Raw genomic sequence first — 26,786 nt, 5'->3', positions numbered from 1 at the left:
ATACATGGTTGTGGGGAGAGTGACTGAGCGCATGTCCTACAGCACTCGGCTCATGAGGTGGAGGTGACTGAGCATGTGTGTCCTCCAGCACTCAGCTCATTAGTTGGAGGTGACTGAGCGTGTGTGTCCTCCAGCACTCAGCTCATTGGCAGGAGGTGACAGTGTGTGTGTGTACAGAACTCCGCACCAGATGAAGGATAATGAAAAGTTTCCGATCTGTACAGTAAGATGAAATGGCCGACCTGACCAGAACCATACACAGGAGCTCATGTGCACCGGTCACAGCAGGAAACCACTGGCGTAAAAGGCGAGGGAGGTGGATCCATTCTATTCTCTCCTTAGGTATCATCCAAATCTGGTGACGTTGAGGTTTATACATCAGTGATGTCCCTCCTCCATGGTTTATACTGTGTCTCTGCTCTATTACGACTCATCTGTGATAACTGACTGCAGCCAAGCTGTGTGTCTGCAAAGCACCTGACCACCGTGCTTTTCACTGCCACTCTGTTCATATTGCCTTCTTTCTTCATACAGTCTCATCAGTTCTATCACCAGACTCATTATTCATAGCAGTGCGGTATTGGATCACATTACAGAGAACACGGAGTCGCGCACACAGGAAGAACCACTGGGACTTGTTGTTCTACCACAGGCACACACTGCAGGAAGGCAGAAGCTCTGAAACCCTGCATGCTGGGTATTATAGTACCATGGGGCACTCCGCGATCATTACGGCTCACTTCTCTATAGACTGAGCCTCATTACTGAAGGGGCGGTAATGGAGTGAACGATCAGCGGCACCCCGTCATTTCCTCTATTCTCTTCAGGGCGACGGGAAAATTACAGAAATTTTCAGGAAATTAAATCTGTTCTCTTCACCTCAGCAGCATAATTACAGAGGAGATCATGATGGGGGGATGGAGTGAAAGCCATGCAGAATAATGGTGGCCGGCGAATTATAAAAAGACTGATTAATGTATCGGCTCATCGGTCTGTGTCTGGAAACTAAACAGTGACAGCTAGATGACCAGCTGGAAACAATGGCGGCCACAGGACGAGGCCACAAGATCTCACGCTCTGTGCTCACCTGTGTGAGGAGTCATGGGAGGTCACATCACTATTCCGAAACGCTCAGCGCATGGAGGTGAAGCCTCACTGAAGATGGCAGAAGTGCAGGATGGTGAGGAATACATCGTATTAATTTGAGCCAAGATACAAAACATCAGTCTGGAGATCGGAGGATGTGGGGGGATGGGGACCCCAGAAAGTGAGGACTTCACAGGAAAGAGGCAGCCGAGCCCCAACATCACACCCGCTGGCACCGCTCTCATGCACCAGGAGGCTCCGGCTAAACACCCTCCTGGTAAACAATGGAAACACTCAGCGTTTTCATCCGGATCTGCTGGCGTTCACCACTCATCTGTCCGTTGTAATGAAGCACGTGAAGTGTCCAGGACAGTAACAAAGGGGAATATAGAGGACGAGCAGGAGAGAGCGGTGCTGGCTGCCAAGAATAACGCGGATCCCCGAGCTAGGACAGGAAGGGGAAATCCAGAAATAACTCTCGTCTATGGGATAACACCCTGGGGTGAGACGTTCACAGAGCAAAGTACCCCACACACGAACAGAGAGCAGCGAGGAGATACACCCTCCCCCTGAGGAAAAGGAACAAGAATCAGGACAGGAGGCATAGCCTCTGAAAGGGTTAACAGCCGCAATTACTGGGTAACGTGTGCAGGGGGCGGGGTGCTGGTGTAAAAAAGTGTGTACCTCCTGTCAAATGACCCAGGAAAAGATCACCCCAGTGCGCAGGATCGGTGCTCACGAGCTGGCTGTCATGTGGACGGATCAACCCTCTCCTGTGACCTATACGACGCTTCGTAAGCGAGGACGGTGACATTTAGCAACCACAGTACGTCGCTCCCTACAGGATGACAGCGGTCCGCTCGAATCCATCAGGTTCAGTATCATTCACTTGCCACGCTCGGGCGCTCGCTCAGGAGCTAATGATCACGTCTAATGATATGTGAAAGTGACAAGACTGATCTCCCACCGACCAGATGATGTCTCAGGACGAGCCTACGAGGGGAGGGGGTGGGGGGGTGGGGACAGCACGTTCTTCATTTTAGAGACATCTGCACCATTAATACAATGACTTTAGAATTTTTTACTTTTTCGCTTTATGGTGCTCGTCGACACAAAGAAATAAAGGTTGTCAGGTGGATGCAGACAGAGTTCAAGTCACCTGACGCCGCAACTCCGGGGATATCTCTCTGCAAAGACAGAATATCTGGAGGACAATGAGCTGCCAGAAGGGAATCTGGATAATGACACTGCGCCGTCGTCCTCCGGGACTGTGAGCTCATAGCCGGGAACATCCGTCATCTACAGGACCCCAGACGGCTGCAGACAACATGGATGCTGTGTATGATATCATGATGCTCAGCACGGCAACATGCCGAGGCGCATCAGATAAGGGGCAGGGCGCGCACCAGGGGGGAGAGCACAAGGTGGGAGCGCGCAGGACTCAGCGCACCAAGAGGGGTCGGGCAGGAGGCAGCACTCTAGAAGGAAGCGCAAGGGGAGGCAGCGCGCCAGGGGGGAGCCAACGCACCACGATACATCAGTACCAGTCGCTATCTATCTGTACAGATTACGCAGATTTACATATGATGAGGGCTAGAAATTGGCACTGACGGGAAGGCAGCAGAATATAGCTTTACTTTGCACTGACTGCCCTCCATGCCACCCTGCTTGCCCACAGCCATGTAACAGCAAGCACTGGAGGGAGCAGCACCCGCTCAGATTTCTCACCACCCAAACACTAAGAAACAGAATACAAGACGTTTCCTTGGAAACAAGCTGTGCCAATCCTTGCCATGGGTCCTATCATCACCTGGGGTACAGAGAATTTGCAAATTGGGATGCTAACCCCTTCGTGCCTGGGAGAAGTCATAGATAAGTGTGTGGGAGCCTGAAATCAACTGTCCCCATTGTGAGCGACGGATGTAGCCCCCGACCCCAGTCTACTGAGCCGAGGGCCCAGGGCCCCGGACCCCAGTCTACTGAGCCGAGGGCCCAGGGCCCCGGACCCCAGTCTACTGAGCCGAGGGCCCAGGGCCCCGGACCCCAGTCTACTGAGCCGAGGGCCAAGGGCCCCGGACCCCAGTCTACTGAGCCGAGGGCCCAGGGCCCCGGACCCCAGTCTACTTGCCTGGGAGAATTCATTCATAGATAGGTGTGTGGGTGCTGAAGCCGCTTATTTCCAGAGTGAGGTGACATTTGGTCACTAGCTCCTTGTGTGCACTACTACTAAGGAGCAACTGACTGACAGTGTGGCCCTTGTTTGGTAATCTCAGGGGCCACAGCTGATTGGGGCTGTCATCCTTTAATGCTTAATATGACATGCACACCCGTCATACACAGGAGATACAGAGGAGTCTATACCCATCATCCTGTGGAAGGGAAATGGTGACGGACTTGAACCAGGCAGTAACTGAGTTAATAACCTGCAGCCACATGAGGGGGAGGTCAATACCTCCCCATAAAATAGAACCTGGCAGACCTAGGACATAAGCTGTGTGATCAGCAGCGCACTCGCACTGGAGCCTCCACAGACCATTGTCCTTAAGGCTCATTGTGTGGCGCGTCCTATGGACATGGCAGCAGCTGAGCCCCTTTATTCCCATGTAATGAGGTGACAAGTGAGGGAGTACGGAGACCACCAGCGACACGGCTTCCAGCCACCGCCATCTGAGGGAACAGGTGGAGCTGTATTAAGTGTGGGTGCAAGTCCACACACAGAGGAGGGTGGCTCGTTAGAGTGTGTCGCCAAGATGAAAAGCAAATTACCAATAATGACAATCACCGACCAGAAAGCAAAGAGGGAGTGTTAGAACTCTCCTGTTAGGTTTTTTCTATCTTGCTGGTCACATTACCTTTTTTGCCTATTTAATCCTGCTCCGCCCTTCTGGCCTTGCTGGACTTCATTGTAATTTCTACTCTTAAGCTAGCCTGGTGCTTAGTTACCTTTCTCAGTCAGTTTAGCTAGGTCTTCGGACCTTTATGCTCTATGTTGTGTGTTTGTCTTTTACTGCTACAATTTCTGCTAGGAGGTGTCCAACTTTATCCCAGTCCCTAATTCTTGTAGGGATCCCTCCCTTGCATCTATAGGTCTTCGTACAGACTAGCCGAGGACTTTAGCGGGTCTGATCACAGGATCAGGTTCCCCGTTACATCGTAGGGATCTAGTTTAGTTCTATTGTAGGGACAGATCTCCTTTCTTTCCTTAGTGCTTGTAGCAGATCATAACAGGGAGCTACAGACAGTAGAGGTCTTGCTGCATTGTATCGGGGGTCCCACATGTTGTCACGATTTCTCCATACATCATATCACGTGTTAGAAAGTATTCCCATCATTTATCAGTGATTGCTGCATTGGTGTGGACATGGAGGGCGCCCCGCGTCAGAGCCCAGAATTGGAGGGCGCCCCGCGTCAGAGCCCAGAATTGGAGGGCGCCCCGCGTCAGAGCCCAGAATTGGAGGGCGCCCCGCGTCAGAGCCCAGAATTGGAGGGCGCCCCGCGTCAGAGCCCAGAATTGGAGGGCGCCCCGCGTCAGAGCCCAGAATTGGAGGGCGCCCCGCGTCAGAGCCCAGAATTGGAGGGCGCCCCGCGGCGGAGGTCTAGACATGGAAGACAACCTGCAGAGGCTAGGCTTGGAAGACATCCCACAGTGGAGGTCTAAAGTTGGAAGACATCCTGCTGCACAGTCTAAACATGGAGGAAGCCCAGTGATGGTGCTCCAAAGTTGGAGGATGCCCTGTGGCGGTGGTCCAGAGTTGGAGGACGCCACATGGGGGTGGTCTGGTCTTGGAAGACACCCCGCTACTGCAGTCTAGCGTTTGAGTACGCCCCAAAGTGGTGTCTGGTTTTCAATCAATATATCCAATATTATGCCATACGAGGACACAATCTGGCTGACTCTTCCACGCTGTATTCTGGCTATCACAGGAGTGCCACCTGTCTTTGTGCGTCTTCTCATCAGCTATGGAGACACAGAATCATCACATCTGTCTCTTTCTATTATGATCTGGGAGTCTCACAGCCGGGAGGGCGATATCAACTGCGGAGTGAGAGAACTGCGTGGACGTCTCGGACTGCAGGGGATGCACCCGCCATTACCAGAGACTTTCGCTCAGTATCAGACAGCTAGCATGCTCACAGCAGCCATGAAAACCCAGAGCCAAAGCACCGTGAGAAAATGCATCCTGAGGACCCCGGAATATCACGGTCCTCCCCTTGTGGTCATATCTTCAGCCTCTCACACCTAATGGGGGTGCATTCAATAAGGAAGTCATGGGCACATTTGAGATTAACCCTTTGTCACCATCTATCAGTCACCTCTCTCTATACAGTGGCCCTTTTCTCAGGGCATTATGGGAGTGGTCCGGGCCAGGCCTCTATTTAGCAGATACTTCCATTCCCTCAGTGATAATGAAAGAGAGCACTGTTAGAGGCAAGTGACCGGGAGGGGAAGACTCGTCGCTGGGGGTCCACAGAAGAATGAGGGGGGGTGGTGAAGGGGGCATTTAACCTCTTCTCTTCATAACTCCATTTACATCCTATAATGTTACTGGTTTATTATAAAGGATCACAGAGATCTCTGTATAAAGGGTCTGCGTCGCCTGCGGCGCGGTGAGGACAGGCACCGGGGTCTGCGTCGCCTGCGGCGCGGTGAGGACAGGCACCGGGGTCTGCGTCGCCTGCGGCGCGGTGAGGACAGGCACCGGGGTCTGCGTCGCCTGCGGCGCGGTGAGGACAGGCACCGGGGTCTGCGTCGCCTGCGGCGCGGTGAGGACAGGCACCGGGGTCTGCGTCGCCTGCGGCGCGGTGAGGACAGGCACCGGGGTCTGCGTCGCCTGCGGCGCGGTGAGGACAGGCACCGGGGTCTGCGTCGCCTGCGGCGCGGTGAGGACAGGCACCGGGGTCTGCGTCGCCTGCGGCGCGGTGAGGACAGGCACCGGGGTCTGCGTCGCCGTCGTGCGGTGAGGACAGGCACCGGGGTCTGCGTCGCCGTCGTGCGGTGAGGACAGGCACCGGGGTCTGCGTCGCCGTCGTGCGGTGAGGACAGGCACCGGGGTCTGCGTCGCCGTCGTGCGGTGAGGACAGGCACCGGGGTCTGCGTCGCCGTCGTGCGGTGAGGACAGGCACCGGGGTCTGCGTCGCCATGTCGGTGCGGTGAGGATGAGGTTACTCTGACTTCACTCCATGTAGCCAACAAAGACTTTATTCATAAAACTGTTTGGAAATGGTGAAGATAAGAATCAGTTATTGAGACCGCGCAGCATTGCCACCCCTGTTCACATGGAACAATCTGCAATATACCACACCCCTCCTGGAGCCATACACTGGAATGGTCCGATTATTATGCACAGTGGACAGTCATATCCCAGCATCCTGTGCGACAACACTGATCAATCTAGTGCTCTCTGTTATCAGCCATCAGTGGAGGTATCCTGCACTATACAGAGACAGCAGGTGTGAGCGGTAGATGCGAAGATGCAGACGGATCCTCCATTGTCAGCAGTCACTATGAATAGGACGAGGCCCCACCGCTCAGGTGTTGTATTATGCCACCGCGCTTATTTCCTGTCATCTCCGCACAATGAGACGTGTATTATTACTGAGCGGTTAATTATCAGTGAGATAACAGGGCAGCGCCTGATAAACGCTGGCTGCATTGTGAGGATAATGAGCCGCTGTGGAGACTGGATCAGAAGATAAAAACTGAACCCCCCCAAATAATACAGTGCCGAACCATCACACTATGATTGGGCCCACCGAATAAGAATGTGACCCCGAATAACAGTGCCCAACCATCACACCATGACTGGGTCCCCCGAACCGAATAACGCAATTGCGTGACCGTCACGCAATGACTGGGCCCCTCGAATAACGCAATGCGTGACCGTCACGCAATGACTGGGCCCCCCGAATAACGCAATGAGTGACCGCCACACCATGACTGGGCCCCCCGAATAACGCAATGCGTGACCGTCACACCATGACTGGGCCCCCCGAATAACGCAATGCGTGACCGTCACACCATGACTGGGCCCCCCGAATAACGCAATGCGGAACCGTCACACCATGAATGGGCCCCCCGAATAACGCAATGAGTGACCGTCACACCATGACTGGGCCCCCCAAATAACGCAATGAGTGACCGTCACACCATGACTGGGCCCCCCAAATAACGCAATGAGTGACCGTCACACCATGACTGGGCCCCCCGAATAACGCAATGAGTGACCATCACACCATGACTGGGCCCCAAGAATAACGCAATGCGTGACCATCACACCATGACTGGGCCCCCCGAACATATCTGATATGACCGCCATTATAGTGCTCGCAGGGGGTCGTCCCCCATCTGACAGCGGATTTCTATTCTGTTGTGACGGTGTCTCCATGCACGAATGGCGCCGTCCCTGTGGCGACACATCCAGCACAGATGACTCCGCGTCCTGAGTGATAACAGAAAAGCAGCTAATATCTGTGCCACTTCTCATTAATACTACATGAATCCTCGCTCCTTAAGCGGGGGGCACCACAGCATCTCCTGGAGGCTAATTGTGCACAGTCAGCGAATGACTTATTCCAGGTTTCATAAATGGTGTTTTTTCACATCAGAAGTAGAATAAAAGCCGACTTATAGCATCCAGAAATAAGCGGCACAAGACGCCACTTGCATACAGATCAGGACCTGGTACAATGGCTCTGCCCAGCGTCACAGTCCCAAAACAGTGCAGACACGGAGAAAACATGTACATATAAACGACCCATACTGCCGCGCAATTAATAAACATAAAAGCAGTAATTACTCAGACACGAGACCCCCATCCCCACAATGTGCAAACAGACCAGTCTCCAAGATGTACCTGATGCAACATATAGGCTCCGCACATTGTCAAGGAATGGCCCAGAGACCCCACTAGTCACAACTACACGTCATCCTGACACAGACAGAACAGCGCTGCACCCCCCTATAATGTAATACTTATCTGGATGACTTCCCCCATCATACCACAACAAAGTTAAAGGCACCTGGGGGCAGGATGAGCCTCATGAAGTGAAAGAATTAACATTAAAGGTCATAAAGATTCTGTTGGAATCTTCCCGGGGGCTGACAGCGAGGATCAGTTAAAGCAGGAGAGGTCATCATAGAAGCCCCTTCTCCCACACAGAGGTCCACAAGGGAGAGGGACAATATGGCGGCAAATATGTCACATCCCACCGCAGTCCGGGTCACAAACTTAATTTCTTTTTTTTTTTTACTTAAAATTCACTGTTAGCTTAAGATGGCAAAGAGATCCAAACCTCCGCCCGCAGGAAATTCTCACATCACCAAAACCTCCGCCCGCAGAGACCGCGGGAAATTATCACATCACCAAAACCTCCGCCTGCAGTGACCACGGGAAAATCTCACCAGAACCTTCGCCTGCAGCAACTGTGGGAAATCCTTACATCACGAGAGCCTCCGCCTGCAGCAACCGCAGGAAATCCTCACATCACCAGAGCCTCCGCCTGCAACAACCACAGGAAATCCTCACATCACCAGAACCTTCGCCTGCAGCAACCGCAGGAAATCCTCACATCACCAGAACCTCCGCACGCAGTGACCGCGGGAAATTCTCACATCATCAAAACCTCCGCCTGCAGTGACCGCGGGAAATTATCACCAGAACGTTCGCCTGCAGCAACTGTGGGAAATCCTTACATCACGAGAGCCTCCGCCTGCAGCAACCGCAGGAAATCCTCACATCACCAGAGCCTCCGCCTGCAACAACCACAGGAAATCCTCACATCACCAGAACCTTCGCCTGAGGCAACTACAGGAAATCCTCACATCACCAGAACCATCGCCTGCAGCAACTGTGGAAAATCCTTACATCACCAGAACCTCCTCCTGCAGCAACTGTGGGAAATCCTCACATCACCATAGCCTCCTCCTGCAGCAACCGCAGGAAATCCTCACATCACCATAGCCTCCGCCTGCAGCAACCACAGGAAATCCTCACATCACCAGAACTATCGCCTGCAGCAACCGCAGGAAATCCTCACATCACCAGAACCTCCGCCTGCAGCAACCGCAGGAAATCCTCACATCACCAGAACCTCCGCCTGCAGCAACCGCAGGAAATCCTCACATCACCAGAACCTCCGCCTGCAGCAACCGCAGGAAATCCTCACATCACCAGAACCTCCGCCTGCAGCAACTGTGGGAAATCCTTACATCACCAGAACTTCCTCCCGCAGCAACCGCAGGAAATCCTCACATCACCATAGCCTCCGCCTGCAGCAACCACAGGAAATCCTCACATCACCAGAACTATCGCCTGCAGCAACCGCAGGAAATCCTCACATCACCAGAACCTCCGCCTGCAGAAACCGCAGGAAATCCTCACATCACCAGAACCTCCGCCTGCAGCAACCACAGGAAATCCTCACATCACCAGAACTATCGCCTGCAGCAACCGTGGGAAATCCTCACATCACCAGAGCCTCTGCCTGCAGCAACCACAGGAAATCCTCACATCACTAGAACCTTCGCCTGCAGCAACCTCGGGAAATACTCACATCACCAGAACCTCCGCCTGCAGCAACCGCAGGAAATCCTCACATCACTAGAACCTTTGCCTGCAGCAACCTCGGTAAATCCTCACATCACCAGAACCTCCGCCTGCAGCAACTGTAGGAAATCCTTACATCACCAGAGCCTCTGCCTGCAGCAACCTCGGGAAATCCTCACATCACCAGAACCTCCGCCTGCAGCAACCGCAGGAAATTCTCACATCACCAGAGCCTCCGCCTGCAGCAACCTCGGGAAATCCTCACATCACCAAAACCTCCTCCTGCAGCAACTGTGGGAAATCCTCACATCACCAGAACCTCCGCCTGCAGCAACCTCGGGAAATCCTCACATCACCAGAGCCTCCGCCTGCAGCAACCTCGGGAAATCCTCACGTCACCAGAACCTCCGCTTACAGCAACCGTAGAAAATCCTGACGTCACCAGAACCTGCGCCTGCAGCAACCGCAGGAAATCCTCACATCACTAGAACCTTCGCCTGCAGCAACCTCGGGAAATCCTCACATCACCAGAACCTCCGCCTGCAGCAACCGCAGGAAATCCTCACATCACCAGAACCTCCGCCTGCAGCAACCACAGGAAATCCTCACATCACCAGAACTATCGCCTGCAGCAACCGTGGGAAATCCTCACATCACCAGAGCCTCTGCCTGCAGCAACCACAGGAAATCCTCACATCACCAGAACCTTCAACTGCAGCAACCACAGGAAATCCTCACATCACCAGAACCTCCGCCTGCAGCAACCACAGGAAATCCTCACATCACCAGAACTAATCGCCTGCAGCAACTGTGGGAAATCCTCACATCACCAGAACCATCGCCTGCAGCAACTGTGGGAAATCCTTACATCACCAGAACCTCCGCCTGCAGCAACCACAGGAAATCCTCACATCACTAGAACCTTCGCCTGCAGCAACCTCGGGAAATCCTCACATCACCAGAACCTCCGCCTGCAGCAACCGCAGGAAATCCTCACATCACTAGAACCTTCGCCTGCAGCAACCGCAGGAAATCCTCACATCACCAGAGCCTCCGCCTGCAGCAACCTCGGGAAATCCTCACATCACCAGAACCTCCGCCTGCAGCAACATCGGGAAATCCTCACATCATCAGAACCTCCGCCTGCAGCAACCACAGGAAATCCTCACATCGCCAGAGCCTCCGCCTGCAGCAACCTCGGGAAATCCTCACATCACCAGAACCTCCGCCTGCAGCAACCTCGGGAAATCCTCACATCACCAGAACCTCCGCCTGCAGCAACTGTAGGAAATCCTTACATCACCAGAGCCTCCGCCTGCAGCAACCTCGGGAAATCCTCACATCACCAGAACCTCCTCCTGCAGCAACTGTGGGAAATCCTCACATCACCAGAACCTCCGCCTGCAGCAACCGCAGGAAATCCTCACATCACCAGAACCTCCGCCTGCAGCAACCGCAGGAAATCCTCACATCACCAGAACCTCCTCCTGCAGCAACTGTGGGAAATCCTCACATCACCAGAGCCTCCTCCTGCAGCAACTGTGGGAAATCCTCACATCACCAGAGCCTCCGCCTGCAGCAACCTCGGGAAATCCTCACATCACCAGAACCTCCGCTTACAGCAACCATAGAAAATCCTGACGTCACCAGAACCTTAGCCTGCAGCAATCGTGGGAAATCCTGACGTCACCAGAACCTCTGTCTGAAAAGTCAGCGGGAAATCCTGCAGTCTCTGAAGGTGGTGGTTCTGGTGATGTCAGGATTTCTCGCTACAATGCGGCACTGCATCTGATAAAACGCAAGCAGAAGGAGGGTCACATGACAGATAATGCAGGAGGACAGGGCTTGATATTTTGAGGAATTATCTATAGGGTCAACACCTAACTTTCCTCCGACCTCTGGCACATACATGGTTTCATACAAGGAAGAACATGCAGGACACGTTCGGGCACGTTCCTGATAATTGCCGCTCAACACCATCATACCCTTCCTTCGCACAGTTCTTATCGTCTCACTTCTTCCTTCGCACTATGAGGGCTAAGAGCACAGCACGTGAGACCGCGCACCACATCCAGACCAGCAGAGGGGGAAAGACCAGACAAGAGGAAAAAAATCACAGATTTTGGGGTGAACTGTTCTCATGGTGACGTAGAAACAAGACATAAGCCAGGGGTGAGGGGACAGAGATGGTGTCCTTGGACAGAATGGTGGAAGTAGCAGGAGACCAGGATATTAAATGCTTCACTGCCAATTCAGCAGTGCCCAGGATATAGTGGTCAGGGGCCATCCACAGGGGGCAAAGTCACCCCTCCACGGCCAAGGTCGGAAATAATCCCCTCCCCGGTAACATGACAGGTGTGGTATAATGAAATATGCCTCCCGTTATTATTATAAGGGTATTGCAGACCCCTCACACTGGCTATATATCACACATAGAAGAGTCGTCCTCTTGCACCAGAGGAATACAGGTTGCGTCTCATTGGAGCTTGATGCACTACATGTCCCATCAGGTGAGGTCAGTCATGGATCCAAAGCTGAGCACAGGAGGAGATCACGTGCGGATGAGGCAATGTTGTTTCTGTCCTGCCGTTCTGTCACTGATATCTGATGAGCGCGTGCCTAGGAAAGCTGGATGAAGACCGGCACCGTGGCTCAGAACCAAGCACCATAGTGTCACCGCCCACACTCGATAATGGGGTCTAACGCGCCCCTGCACTGCAGGCACCAAAAGACCCCAGCGCTGGATCGGGAAGTGACCTCTGTGTGACAGGTGCAGATGGAGCAGACCCAGGACTTGTAGTCATTATCGCAAATCAAGGCCAACCCAATAACACAGAGTGCAGTGGAGGGGAGGGGGGTGGGATCAGGGGTCACATCTGCTCAATGAGGGTCATCACCCTTCCCCCGTTATCCCGCCTGTCACATCTGCTGATACTGGTGCCTTGCACACCGCTCTGCTCATCCAGAGCTCCCGGGTTCATAGATCCCAAGGAAGAGACGCCCGGGCTGAGGGAGCAAAAGAGAAGCGCTGCAGTCAATCACAGGAGTAAGACAAAGACGTTCAGGGTCCCAGAGATGCTACAATGGCGGCTACAAAAGCAGGACATTAGGTCCACAAACCATCAACCCCAGGGTGCGCAGAGGAGCAACCCCCTGCGCCCCGATGTATTACAGCCCGGGAGGTACTTGGCTTAGATACGCCGCCGGCCGCCCTCACACCTGGTCCAAGAGTTGTGTGCAGTGATGAAGGTGAGCACAGCAGACTGCAGCTCATCAGAGCAAGAGCATCTGTTAATGCGAGTGAGGAGCCAGGCGTTGGTGTGTGACTGGGGCGGGGGGGTGCACTGACACAAAGCCACGCCATCCCAGCACAAAGAAAATCTGCTGCAGTTTCACAGAGAGGCAAAAAATGAGGGACTGCCGCATGTGACACTCAGTAAACATCCAGAGCTGCAATCACGATTCTGCTGGTTAGTAATCAAAACTGTCAGCAAGATGCGGGTAACCCAGGTCTATTCATTAAGGTGTTAACAGCAGGCCTGTCCCTCCCATCTCATTATATTGATCACATTTTCACTGCTCAATAAATTGCACTCTGCAGAACATGGACCAACAAACCAGGACTGTGGAGTCGGAGTTGGAGTTGGTGTCATGGAAATTGAGGAGTCGGAGGTTTGGCTTACCGACTCCACAGCCCTGCCACAAACATGTCAGCGACTGCACTGACCAGGCCCTGCTCGCAGCTGAGGGTTTGTTACAATGTATCAGTAACACACAACCTCTCTGCCTTTTTACCTGCACTGATATATTGTAGCAGAGGTGGGCAATTCATTTTCCCAAGGGGCCACATAAGAGACACTGACTGTTGTGGAGGCCGAACCAATAAGCTGGAATTAATTTTACTCAATATTAATATTAATTGTATCAATTAATATTGAGCAGAATTAAGTATGCACACATTCCCCTCCATACAGCGCGAGCCCCACATAGCCCCCCCACCCCTCCATACAGCGCGAGCCCCACATAGCCCCCCCACCCCTCCATACAGCGCGAGCCCCACATAGCCCCCCCCCTCCATACAGCGCGAGCCCCACATAGCCCCCCCCCTCCATACAGCGCGAGCCCCACATAGCCCCCCCCCTCCATACAGCGCGAGCCCCACATAGCCCCCCCCTCCATACAGCGCGAGCCCCACATAGCCCCCCCCTCCATACAGCGCGAGCCCCACATAGCCCCGCCCCCCCCCCTCCATACAGCGCGAGCCCCACATAGCCCCCCCCCCCCCTCCATACAGCGCGAGCCCCACATAGCCCCCCCCCCCCTCCATACAGCGCGAGCCCCACATAGCCCCCCCCCTCCATACAGCGCGAGCCCCACATAGCCGCCCCCCCCCTCCATACAGCGCGAGCCCCACATAGCCGCCCCCCCCCTCCATACAGCGCGAGCCCCACATAGCCGCCCCCCCCCTCCATACAGCGCGAGCCCCACATAGCCGCCCCCCCCCCTCCATACAGCGCGAGCCCCACATAGCCGCCCCCCCCCTCCATACAGCGCGAGCCCCACATAGCCCCCCCCCCCTACACACAGCGCGAGCCCCACATAGCCCCCCCCCCCTACACACAGCGCGAGCCCCACATAGCCCCCCCCCCCCTACACACAGCGCGAGCCCCACATAGCCCCCCCCCCCTACACACAGCGCGAGCCCCACATAGCCCCCCCCCCCCCTACACACAGCGCGAGCCCCACATAGCCCCCCCCCTACACACAGCGCGAGCCCCACATAGCCCCCCCCCCCCTACACACAGCGCGAGCCCCACATAGCCCCCCCCTACACACAGCGCGAGCCCCACATAGCCCCCCCCTACACACAGCGCGAGCCCCACATAGCCCCCCCCCCTACACACAGCGCGAGCCCCACATAGCCCCCCCCCCTACACACAGCGCGAGCCCCACATAGCCCCCCCCCTACACACAGCGCGAGCCCCACATAGCCCCCCCCCTACACACAGCGCGAGCCCCACATAGCCCCCCCCCTACACACAGCGCGAGCCCCACATAGCCCCCCCCCTACACACAGCGCGAGCCCCACATAGCCCCCCCCCTACACACAGCGCGAGCCCCACATAGCCCCCCCCCTACACACAGCGCGAGCCCCACATAGCCCCCCCCCTACACACAGCGCGAGCCCCACATAGCCCCCCCCCTACACACAGCGCGAGCCCCACATAGCCCCCCCCCTACACACAGCGCGAGCCCCACATAGCCCCCCCCCTACACACAGCGCGAGCCCCACATAGCCCCCCCCTACACACAGCGCGAGCCCCACATAGCCCCCCCCTACACACAGCGCGAGCCCCACATAGCCCCCCCCCTACACACAGCGCGAGCCCCACATAGCCCCCCTACACACAGCGCGAGCCCCACATAGCCCCCCTACACACAGCGCGAGCCCCACATAGCCCCCCTACACACAGCGCGAGCCCCACATAGCCCCCCTACACACAGCGCGAGCCCCACATAGCCCCCCTACACACAGCGCGAGCCCCACATAGCCCCCCTACACACAGCGCGAGCCCCACATAGCCCCCCTACACACAGCGCGAGCCCCACATAGCCCCCCTACACACAGCGCGAGCCCCACATAGCCTCCCTACACACAGCGCGAGCCCCACATAGCCTCCCTACACACAGCGCGAGCCCCACATAGCCTCCCTACACACAGCGCGAGCCCCACATAGCCTCCCTACACACAGCGCAGGCCCCACATAGCCTCCCTACACACAGCGCAGGCCCCACATAGCCTCCCTACACACAGCGCGAGCCCCACATAGCCTCCCTACACACAGCGCGAGCCCCACATAGCCTCCCTACACACAGCGCGAGCCCCACATAGCCTCCCTACACACAGCGCGAGCCCCACATAGCCTCCCTACATACAGCGCGAGCCCCACATAGCCTCCCTACACACAGCGCGAGCCCCACATAGCCTCCCTACACACAGCGCGAGCCCCACATAGCCTCCCTACATACAGCGCGAGCCCCACATAGCCTCCCTACATACAGCGCGAGCCCCACATAGCCTCCCTACATACAGCGCGAGCCCCACATAGCCTCCCTACATACAGCGCGAGCCCCACATAGCCTCCCTATATGCAGTGGCCGGGGGAGTGCATTGTGCGGCCAATGGGCCACCGTTTCAGTCCTTTGGCTGTTTTGATCTGCAGGCTGGAGCGGATGTGGCCCACGGGCGGCACTTTGTCAGGTCTGTATTGTAGCATACTGCAGCTGTGAGGTCTAGATGGAGTTTTAGCCTTTGGATATAAATGATTAATGCTTCCAGTCATTGACAGCAAGCTGAGATGGGAAAAAAATTCTGTCTGAAAGTTGCAGAACTTCTCATTATGATGATGAAGCTTCGATTACAAAAAAAAAAGACATGAAAGGGTTAACAGCAGTGTTGTGTACCTGGAAGTCAGTGAGGGGGTGTACAGACATGGCCTCCGGGCCTCCCACAGCAGCCCCTGGGGCCCCTCAAAGTGACTTACACTGCAGACACTCCAATTAACCCTGTAATCATCAGAGCACAGGATCGGACAGGCAGCAGCAGTCACTCACCTTCCCAAAGTCCCGGACATCGAAGAGATCGAAGGGGTCAAAGAGATCGCAGTTCCGTAATCCAAACTTATCGTGACAAACCTTCAGAAATGTGCGGATGTTCTTCAGACAGAGGAACTGCGGGAGAAGAAGATAGTGGTTAGAGGACTACAACACCCAGTAGAGCCATGGGTCCCCCACTCCACATCAGGAAACAGATGACTAATACTCATTATATACAGCGCCGAGACTGCGGCAGCCAGCAGGGCCTCAGTACTGAGACTACAACACCCAGCATGAGCTTTCATCCTTCACCATTGCCACCATCATTCCAGTGTCACTGAGCAGAAATACCACGACATAATAACAGTGCGTATGTTCCAGCCGGGCAGGGATATTATCACGGGGTGCAGCTCATCAGTAATGTGTCGGGGTCCAGTGGTCGAGGAGTATGCTGAGGGACATTAGGGGGCTGTGGGGGAGGCTATAAACCCACCATATTGCTGCTGAACTGGTGCCTCCCAACTATAGCTTTACCATCCACTATAAGACCTGAGGTCAGCACTAGTCAGCTCTGCACTGCTGGGAGTAGTTGTCCCCACAGCGTTGTAACCAGCTGAATCTCCACCAGACTGCACAGGGTTAAATATATAGGAAGTGAAAACTTCCTCCAGGTCTAAAGATGAAAATGCAAATGATCTGAGGAGATCCAGGGAAGGGGAGCAGATATAAATAATGTGCGTGGTCAGCTGACCAGCGAGAGAAGGGCGCGTTCCCACAGCACAGACATGTGTTAGCCTCAGAACTGCGCCCCATGAATAATTCAGCAAATGACCAGCAGGTAACCTGAAATTCTCGAATTGGAGACGCAGGGAGCAGTGCCAGTGTCAGGGGCAGCAGATGCCAGGATCCAAACACTCAGCACCAAACCGACCCCATCAGGACCGAGAACATCGAAATCCTCACATTGCAGGGGCGGCTTGTTACAATGTGTCAGCACAGTCTGAAGAGCAGGAGAAGAGGACAACAAAGCCTTCGCTGAGAGGCATCATGTTAGGACAGGTTTTCACAAGGATGTTTTTATTCACTGACAGCAAGCAGAGAATATTTAAAGCCAGGCTACATGGTGACACATAGGGACAGTAATCATACCACACTCCCATGGGAGCAGCGTCCGGGGGGGGGGGGGGGGGGGGGGGAGAGAGAGCCCCTTGTCAATATTGCTGAAGCACTCAGCCTCATTAATTATTCACCGATACAAAGAGTGGTGCAGGACAAAGGGCTGCACCTACATGACAGCTGAGGATCTGCTGCAGTTGTATCCAGTGTGGACTCCTGCACTGACACACTGCAACAAGCCCTCAGCGGTGACAACAGGACTAGATCAGGACATATTCAGCCTTTAGATGTAATTAATGTTTGCATTCACCTACAGGAAGAAGAGTTCCTGAAAAAGATGCCTTACAGAGAAACCAGTGGCAGGTTCAAAGGTCACTGAGCAGGAGTGATGTCAGCGGCACCATGGCGGTCACATCCCACAATAGCAGGCTGATTTACATACACAGAAAAATTCCCAGAAATTTGAAGCACACAGTACGAGGTGGAGGCGGGTCACAGGTCACCAGGGTCAGGTCATAGGTCAACAAGGTCAGGCAGGACCTCAAAAGGAACCACAATGAAAAACTAAGCCCCAAACGTTTCATAGTCCCAAGACAATCTCCTGTGGCTGAAGTGAAGCTGCAGGTCACCGTCCTATTATTACAACCTATGAACTACAACTCCCAGCCAAGCAGAGGAGGAGAGTCCGGCTGAGGGCAGACGCTGCAACCGATGAATAATTCATTCCCCCACCCCGCACCGTTTTATCTTCTTATTATAAGTGGATTACAGATCTGACAGTTTACAGCTGTTCTGCCCCGAGAGATGCCGAGACACTGCAGAATCAAAATCTGGAGAGACAGCGGGCCGACAGCAAACACGTGCACCACAACCGTATTATCGTATAACGCTCCGGCCACAGGAGGCCCTCACTACATACCAGAGCAACAGCGGGCACAGACCTCACACTGCAGCTACAGCAGAATAGTGATCGCAGCTCTGGAGGTGACTGGGGGATAAGACACGATGTAATAGCAGAATAGTGACCACAGCTCTAGGTGTCACTGGAGGATAAGACATGCTGAAACAGCAGAATAGTGACCGCAGCTCTGGGTGTGACTGGAGCACAATGCACCTATCTGCAGAGTTCTCTGTTAGTTCAGGGTATATGTGGTTCCTTTTCTGGCGCTCGTCCTCTGATATAATCAATCGAGTTGAATGAGGACAAATATAAAAATCGATGTCGCTGTTCAGAGGGGAGAATGACTGAGGAACACTGAGAAAGAAACATGCTGGGCTCAGATACAGCTCTGCACTATGAAGGATTGCAGCTCTGGAAATCAAACTTCTGTACTCTCCTGATTTCTCACATTCTCTAGCGATTCATCCTAATCACTGGAGGAGTCTCTAATCCTCCTCCTGCAGACACAACCCCCATCATCCGTTACAGTCCACTATCCTACATACTTTAGTTACATAGGTTGAATAAAGACCTAGGCCCACCACATTGAACCTTCCTCGAACAATTGTACATTTTGTCCCTAATTTAACTGTAACCCACAATGTTCTGTGTATCGAGGAAATCATCCAGCCCTTATATAAAAGCTGTTATAGTGTCGGCCATCACTACCTCTTGTGGTCAGCATTCCACAGTCTGACTGCTCTGACTGCAAAGAACCCTTTCCTGTTTAGATAATAATATCTATCCTGCAGCTGTGAGAGCAGGACTAGGATAAGGACAGGATTTACGGTTTGCACTCACTGAAAGAAAGCAGAGATGTTGAAAACTATGCTAGAAAGTTAGAAAAGTAATATTTTGGGGATGTCTATAACATTTTCCATTCGCAAGTGACAGACAACGCAGCCTCCTGCTGCAGAACCAATGAAAGCCTTTTTTTTTTCTTCATCTTTTTTGTCCTTGAGTTAATTCACAACAAAATCTGGTAAAATCACAGAGCACGGAAAAGTGGAGGTCTCTAATCCGCTAATCTCCAGCGCCGCGCAGGGGGTGCATTAACTGCCGAGTACGAGATTAGTCCTACTGTATCCACAAGGCCTTACTAATGAGCGGGGAGCAGTGCATTATGGGAAGGATGGGATCATTATAAACCGGCTATTCTCACAGTGCAGGGGGCTTAATATAACGAGATAAACAACAAGCCCGCTGCCTGAGCTGGACAATATCTATATATGTAGACTGCAGCACAGAGGATTTCAGGAGAGCAGGGTGTGGATCAAACTGTAAGAAGGTAACATCTATGTAGTAAATAGGGCGGAATTCCCAGCAGCACGGGGGATTTCAGGAGGGGAGCGTGCTGATCATGCAAGGCAATAAAGATATTTTGTGGAACAAGAAGGGTGTCCAGAAGCACAGAGTATTTCAGGAGAGAAGTGTGCTGAATTTCAGGGAGCTCTCGGTGACCTTTGCATTGCACTTCTCATTCATCAGATCAGGAAATACGAGGAAAATTGCTACAGAGACAAAAACTGTGAACTTTGCTCAGGAGATGACTGACATCAGAGGAATCTTCCCTGCAACCGGTGGAGCAGGAAGAGCTTAAAAAAAATATGTGAGCAAGCAGCAGCGGCCTCCATGACGGGCGACCTTTACCCTGCGCCTCAAAAGCGATCTCTGCCCCTCGCCAACAGGACACAGCGAAGCCGGGACAAGAGAAATCAGGATAAATGAGGGTTGTAGCACACATACATGACCGACCGCCATCACAGTATTCAGAACTGCCCGTTTACGCCGCCATATGTAAAAAAAAGCGATAAATCCTGCACCATTTCTACAGATGATCATCTGCCATCTTCGAACAATTACCGATGTGTGAGGAGATAAGCAGCGCACTGAAGCCGCTTATTAACAGGACAACGGCGCGTTCCCAATGAGAAATCCCGGGAATTCCAGGCAGCTGAGAGGATATTTGGGAGAACTCCGCCCACGGATCCTCCGCTTCCTGGACGGCAGGGTTTTCGGGAAGGCCCACACAGCAGACTTGGCCGGGGTCCATGTTTCCTGGCTCACTGCCCAAAGCAGCAGTCATCAGAAGATCAGTCACCGTCATCCTGCTTCCGACACCATCAGTAACGCCATCGGAGCAGCGCCGGTTGCTTGGAGACAATGGCGGAGCTGAGGAAGTGGAACAGATAAACATTCCTGACCCGACCAATGGGATAAACAGCACGATTATCTGCACACAGAAAGCAGCCAAGATGGCCTCTGACAACCGCTGCAGGGGCAGTAATAGTGATGATTATGGTTGTCAGACAGCTGTCATGCTGATAAGAGGACCACTGACATACTGACAATTGGGGGAGACAGTAAGACCACCCTAGCGTTCACATGTGACCCCCCGCCCCCTGGATAGTGACAACTTAATAATCCGCGCCAGTGGCTCCCGACGGAAATCCACGGCACACCGACCCCACATATGACTCCATTACTGAAGACAATGACCCCAACTACAGCGTATCCTCCCGGCAGAGGTGGCTCAGACCAGCAGCCACACCAAGATAACAACTCCCATCATCCGGCCATCCAGGAACACAAAAGAGGCATGGAGAGGAAACGGTCACCAATCGTAAAGCTTTATAACAGCAGCACAGATGATGGAAGGAACATGGTCTACCAGAGGCAAAACCATTAAAATTCACAATATTTCCAAATGGCACATTTTCAAACCTATGGCGGTCATGGTGACAAGAAAAGTAGCAGATATCATCCCTGGTGAGTGTTGATTATCGTTCATACTGCAAATGCCATGTTGATGGATCTGCCCTACGGCAACTTCCCCATTGGTAACTCTGGAGCATTAACTTCAACAGTAGCGTAAAGTGGTTACCAATAGCAACCAATCACAACACAGCTTTCACTTTACCTCAGCAGCTGCATGGTGATTGGCTGCTATGGCCAACAGGTCAGTTCTTGATAACTGAGGCTTATTTTGACAGGCCGGGAGTTATAGTTTTCGCCATCATACTCTCCAACTGACCGAGGTGGCGACTGCACCAGGGGCGACCGTACGAGGGTCGGGCGCCGAGAGGGCGACCGCACGAGGGTCGGGCGCCGAGAGGGCGACCGCACGAGGGTCGGGCGCCGAGAGGGCGACCGCACGAGGGTCGGGAGCAGAGAGGGCGACCGCACGAGGGTCGGGAGCAGAGAGGGCGACCGCACGAGGGTCGGGAGCAGAGAGGGCGACCGCACGAGGGTCGGGAGCAGAGAGGGCGACCGCACGAGGGTCGGGAGCAGAGAGGGCGACCGCACGAGGGTCGGGAGCAGAGAGGGCGACCGCACGAGGGTCGGGAGCAGAGAGGGCGACCGCACGAGGGTCGGGAGCAGAGAGGGCGACCGCACGAGGGTCGGGAGCAGAGAGGGCGACCGCACGAGGGTCGGGAGCAGAGAGGGCGACCGCACGAGGGTCGGGAGCAGAGAGGGCGACCGCACGAGGGTCGGGAGCAGAGAGGGCGACCGCACGAGGGTCGGGAGCAGAGAGGGCGACCGCACGAGGGTCGGGAGCAGAGAGGGCGACCGCACGAGGGTCGGGAGCAGAGAGGGCGACCGCACGAGGGTCGGGAGCAGAGAGGGCGACCGCACGAGGGTCGGGAGCAGAGAGGGCGACCGCACGAGGGTCGGGAGCAGAGAGGGCGACCGCACGAGGGTCGGGAGCAGAGAGGGCGACCGCACGAGGGTCGGGAGCAGAGAGGGCGACCGTACGAGGGTCGGGAGCAGAGAGGGCGACCGCACGAGGGTCGGGCGCCGAGAGGGCGACCGCACGAGGGTCGGGAGCAGAAAGGGCGACCGCACGAGGGTCGGGAGCAGAGAGGGCGACCGCACGAGGGTCGGGAGCAGAGAGGGCGACCGCACGAGGGTCGGGAGCAGAGAGGGCGACCGCACGAGGGTCGGGAGCAGAGAGGGCGACCGCACGAGGGTCGGGAGCAGAAAGGGCGACCGCACGAGGGTCGGGAGCCGAGAGGGCGACCGCACGAGGGTCGGGAGCCGAGAGGGCGACCGTACTACGGTCGGGGCACACACTTTTGTAGTTTTGGACAGTCTGCTCCATCGTCAGAGCTGCAGACTGGAGAGGAGTATGGCCAGAAACACATCTCCACGGCTGTGGAGCACAGGACATCGGAGCCGCCATACACAGCTGGACGGACCATTACTGTCCACCAGAGGGCACGGAGCCAGGCCAGAGGATGCCAGCTGCCCGCAGCCCACAATGAAAAGGAAAATCATCTGTGCCCAATAAACCCATTGTATGTTATGGCCACGGATCATTACTGTGAGTGCGGAAAATATGAGCGAGCGGCCACCTGCCGTCACTACAGTCCTGAATTGTCCAATCAGGCAGCAGAGAGCCGCATAATCGGCAGCGTCCTCGCCCCACCACGACGACACCATATACAGCCACGAGGTGCTTTTTCTCCGTATTTCTTCATGTATCGTCACTGCTGTATCTGAGAGGTTTTATATGCAAGACAATCTCTGATGTAAAGATGGCGAACAATTGGCAGCGTCACACCTACAAGCCTTTCTATAACCATCTCTGGAATCGATTATTTCCCATTTCAGCAATTAAAAGTGACAATCAATCAGTGGTGTGAACCTGCTGACGAATGGCGCCACGTACCCTCATTATACGTAGACACTAATAACTTGCGGTGACTAACTCCCTGGGGACTGGGGCAACAGAATACATGCCAGCTCTACTCTTCACTATGGATCTGCGCCAAGTAGGGGACTGTACCTGCAGGGGTGAAGCATGGGGACAGGGCAGCTCTAGCATCTTTTCATGAACCAGGGTACCCAGACTGAACACAGCTCATCACTTATGTCCACCATTCTCTTACTGTGAAAGCAAAAAACCAAAAGTGATGTGGACAAGTGCAAAGGGTTAAATACAAAGCTGTACCCACTCTCCCACCCGCAGGACCACGAGCCGCAGTTTATCGGATTTGGGCCTAATTCCACATGACACGAACGGTTAATGACTTTCCCATATCGATGTCGGGTGTAAGCCGCTTTCCCGGCCCCAGATGTTGCTGTGAGCAGTAATTACCCGTCCGATCGCCCGTCCTGACCCGCAAGCGGCAGATTCTGTCCAGATGTTGAGTCATTTTTCCTTAATTCTGGAAAGACACACATATAAATGGCAAATAAATGGCTGGCAGCCTGTGTGACACTGACGGCATGAAGCAGCAGGGGTGTTACAGCAACGAAATCACAGCGCTGCGCCCACATCCCATAATACAACACTGACAGCGCCAACCCCGAGCCTGGCATCTGCACCAACTGCTACACATGGCAGCACTCACCCTGGCGCCGTGCCCAGACTCTCTCCATGGCAACAGCACCCGGCCAAACCTGAACCCACGGCGGCCAACAGATCTGACAACCCAGAAACTGCAGAAAGTGGGGGAAGCTCGCACCGCAGTGAAGCGGCAATGCTCTCCCACACCCCCAGTGTCAGTGTAATGGCTGATACCAGAGAATAGCAGCTCGCGCTCCATTAAACACAAGGGGACCTATTTCCGTTGACGAGCTTGTATCTGCCTCACGCCTCGGTGAACTCGCCGAGATCGCAGGTTGATGATCGCTCAGCGATGAGGTGACAGATACATGACATTTACATTTGTTGCTTTGTTGAGTTTCTCGCATCAAAGCAGAAAAAAATAAAAATCGTATGAGAATAAGAAGGGTGAATCGTCTGTGGCAAATCACAGAGAATTAGCGGAGACGGAGACGATCTGCTGGAAACCGCAGGAGAAAAGAGCGGCGGCGAAGAGCGAGACTGATACCGGACAATCTCCTTCCTTGATCATCTGGAAGTGACGAGATCTCCTGCAGGGAACAAGCAAAAATCAGCGGCGCCCATCAGTGAATCAACATCCGACCTCCATGATGAAACCAGCGGTGGGGGAAGATACCTCTATATAACAGAATCCCTCATATATCACTGTTATAAGTCTTCACCATTCTCTAGGTCTCCGCCTGTCATCAATGAATGGAAAAGAGCCAAATAAGCTTCCTTACTCTGTCACCTCACAGCTGAGGGCTTGTTCCAATGTATCTGTGTAAGCCACACATGGTACTAAATTCTTCTGTCTTGTCGGTTTGTTACAATGTAAAACTCAGAAGTGTAGGATGCTTACATCAGGTGTAGAACTTTGCATATTATTCCCGTGGAGCATTGCCTTAAGCAGTGTCTCCTCAATGAGAACCAGAACCCCCAGAGATAAAGATGTGCAGTATTTTGTGGTTGTGATTAAGTAGAGGCGCTTGGCCAGTCACATGACTGACGATCAGACACCAGTACTACTAGTGTCTACTGGTTTTGGATTAGCACCAATATGGCGGGTTGCAGCCCCACTACAGATAAAGCTCCACCCCATCACCTGTAACCGTACAGCTCCTCCCCTTACGCCACTATGCAGGAGACCCTCAGGGAGGAGGAGCAAGAATGTTGCGTGGATGGTGAACTGATACCACCAAAACAAGAATGTCAGGTTCAGCCAAAAGTCACAACACAAGTGAGAGCAAATCCAATATGGCAGCCAGAGGGGCAACCACCGGCCACATGGATCCATGAGGTCCCTCTGGTAACGTCTCCAGGGACGCAGCAGCGATGACACTGTACACTCACTGCAATCACCAGGACCATAAATACAGAAGTGAGAGCGATTTGCATCAAGTGACAGGTGTGCGACAGTGCAAGGAAGGAAAGTGGTAGGACCGCGACCACTCCCCCACCAAGGCCGCCATTACTGTGACTCCAGGGGCAGTCACCCTGCTCTCCAAGGGTCCATCCATCAATATTAACTCATTTATACCAGATAAGCATTGCAGTCCTGTCCACTGTTAACTCATTTATCCTCAGATGATAAGCGTCGCAGTCCTATCCATCGCCATTTACCCCCGGATAAGAAGTGTCACATCACTATTAACCCATTTATCCCTGGATAAGTGTCATAGTCCTGTCCATTGCCATTAACCCATTTCTCCCCAGAAGATAAGCGTCTTTGTCCCGTCCATTACTATTAACCCATTTCTCCCCAGATAAGCATCGTTGTCCAGTCCATCGCCATTAACTCATTTATCCCCGGATGATAAGCAGTGCTGTCCTATCCATTGCTGTTATACAAGAGAACAGTTATCTGAAACAGACTAGACACAGGGACTCTGCAGCAACCATGAGGCCGAAGACACAAAGAGGAGCCCCCCCACCCCCCACCCGTACCTGAGACATCTGAGGCCTGAAGTTGATATCCTTGAGGTCAATGGATCCCGGTGACAGGTTATGGAGTAGCTGGCACAGCAGGACGCCATCCCGGAGAGCTTGAGCCAAGTCAAAGACCACTGCAGAGGGCCACACCACCCGGTGGTCCGGAGGCAACACCTTACTGTCTATCAGCCAGCGGCCGCACTGCCGCCACTCCTCCATGCTGCCAGCACAATACCTCCAGGGGCAGATCACACGGAAGGGCACCGCATGGCACACGGGTCAAGTTGCAGTCTATGTATAGGGGGCACTTTGTAGCTGGGGGTGTATTATGAGCGCTGCGTATATTAGGGGAAATTGTATATTTGGTCCAGCATGGCAGGAGTACGCTAGCCCGGGCGCAGGGGCGCGCTAGCCAGGGAGCAGGGGCGCGCTAGCCCGGGGCGCAGGGTGGCAAGGGCACGCTAGCCTGGGGGGCAGGGTGGCAGGGGCACGCTAGCCCGGGGGGCAGGGTGGCAGGGGCACGCTAGCCCGGGGGGCAGGGTGGCAGGGGCACGCTAGCCGGGGGGGCAGGGTGGCAGGGGCACGCTAGCCGGGGGGGCAGGGGCACGCTAGCCGGGGGGGCAGGGTGGCAGGGGCACGCTAGCCGGGGGGGCAGGGTGGCAGGGGCACGCTAGCCGGGGGGGCAGGGTGGCAGGGGCGCGCTAGCCCGGGTGCAGGGTGGCAGGTGCGCGCTAGCCCGGGTGCAGGGTGGCAGGGGCGCGCTAGCCCGGGTGCAGGGTGGCAGGGGCGCGCTAGCCCGGGTGCAGGGTGGCAGGGGCGCGCTAGCCCGGGTGTCGGGCTGTACTGTCGGTGTTCCGGGGTCCTTGGCTCCCTTGGTGTCGGCTCTCGGTCTTCTATTGTTGTCGGCAGGACTCTGCTCCCGGTTCCCGCATTGTCTGCACGGTACGGCGGTAGGTCCCGGCTCTTCTTTCCCGGAGCTCTCTGCTGTGATTCAATGCGCGACCTCGTGGACAGCCCAGGAGCGCGCGCACAATGCAAAGAAGGCGGGGCTGCATAGATGGGCGGGGCTACAGATGAACTGTCAGTGCAGGAGGGGGAGGCCGGAGATCGGGAGGAGAAGAGGCCAATAGACCAGAGCTGCCAACCGGACAGAAATTCCAGGACAGTCTGGAAGAATCGGGCACTTTTTTGCCCTGTTCGTAAACATTTGAGGCGTCTGTGATTTTTTTTTTTTTGA

The 26,786-nt window shown here is 54.5% G+C and overlaps 1 protein-coding gene across 8 annotated transcripts in view; it reads right to left on the bottom strand.

Annotated features, from left to right (window-relative positions):
- The window catches only part of VAV2 (vav guanine nucleotide exchange factor 2), a 77,337-nt gene extending 51,227 nt beyond the window's left edge, over positions 1–26,110 (bottom strand). For 3 of the 8 annotated variants that reach the window (XM_073640790.1, XM_073640786.1, XM_073640789.1), the window contains exons 1-2: positions 25,565–26,108; positions 16,248–16,364 (exon numbers count right to left, since the gene is read on the bottom strand). In XM_073640790.1, the coding sequence (XP_073496891.1) occupies positions 16,248–16,364; positions 25,565–25,768 (321 nt within the window). In that variant the 5' untranslated portion in view covers positions 25,769–26,108. Of the gene's footprint in view, positions 1–16,247; positions 16,365–25,564 lie in introns of all 8 variants that reach the window. The other 5 variants (XM_073640782.1, XM_073640783.1, XM_073640785.1 and 2 more) reach the window with 4 other exon arrangements.
- Positions 26,111–26,786: the final 676 nt, after the last annotated feature.

This window comes from Phyllobates terribilis, unplaced genomic scaffold (assembly GCF_046119375.1).
Source record: "Phyllobates terribilis strain yellow unplaced genomic scaffold, ASM4611937v1 Scaffold_7__3_contigs__length_470593459, whole genome shotgun sequence".
NCBI lineage: Eukaryota > Metazoa > Chordata > Amphibia > Anura > Dendrobatidae > Phyllobates > Phyllobates terribilis.
This window is presented reverse-complemented; position numbering and strand designations above follow the sequence as displayed.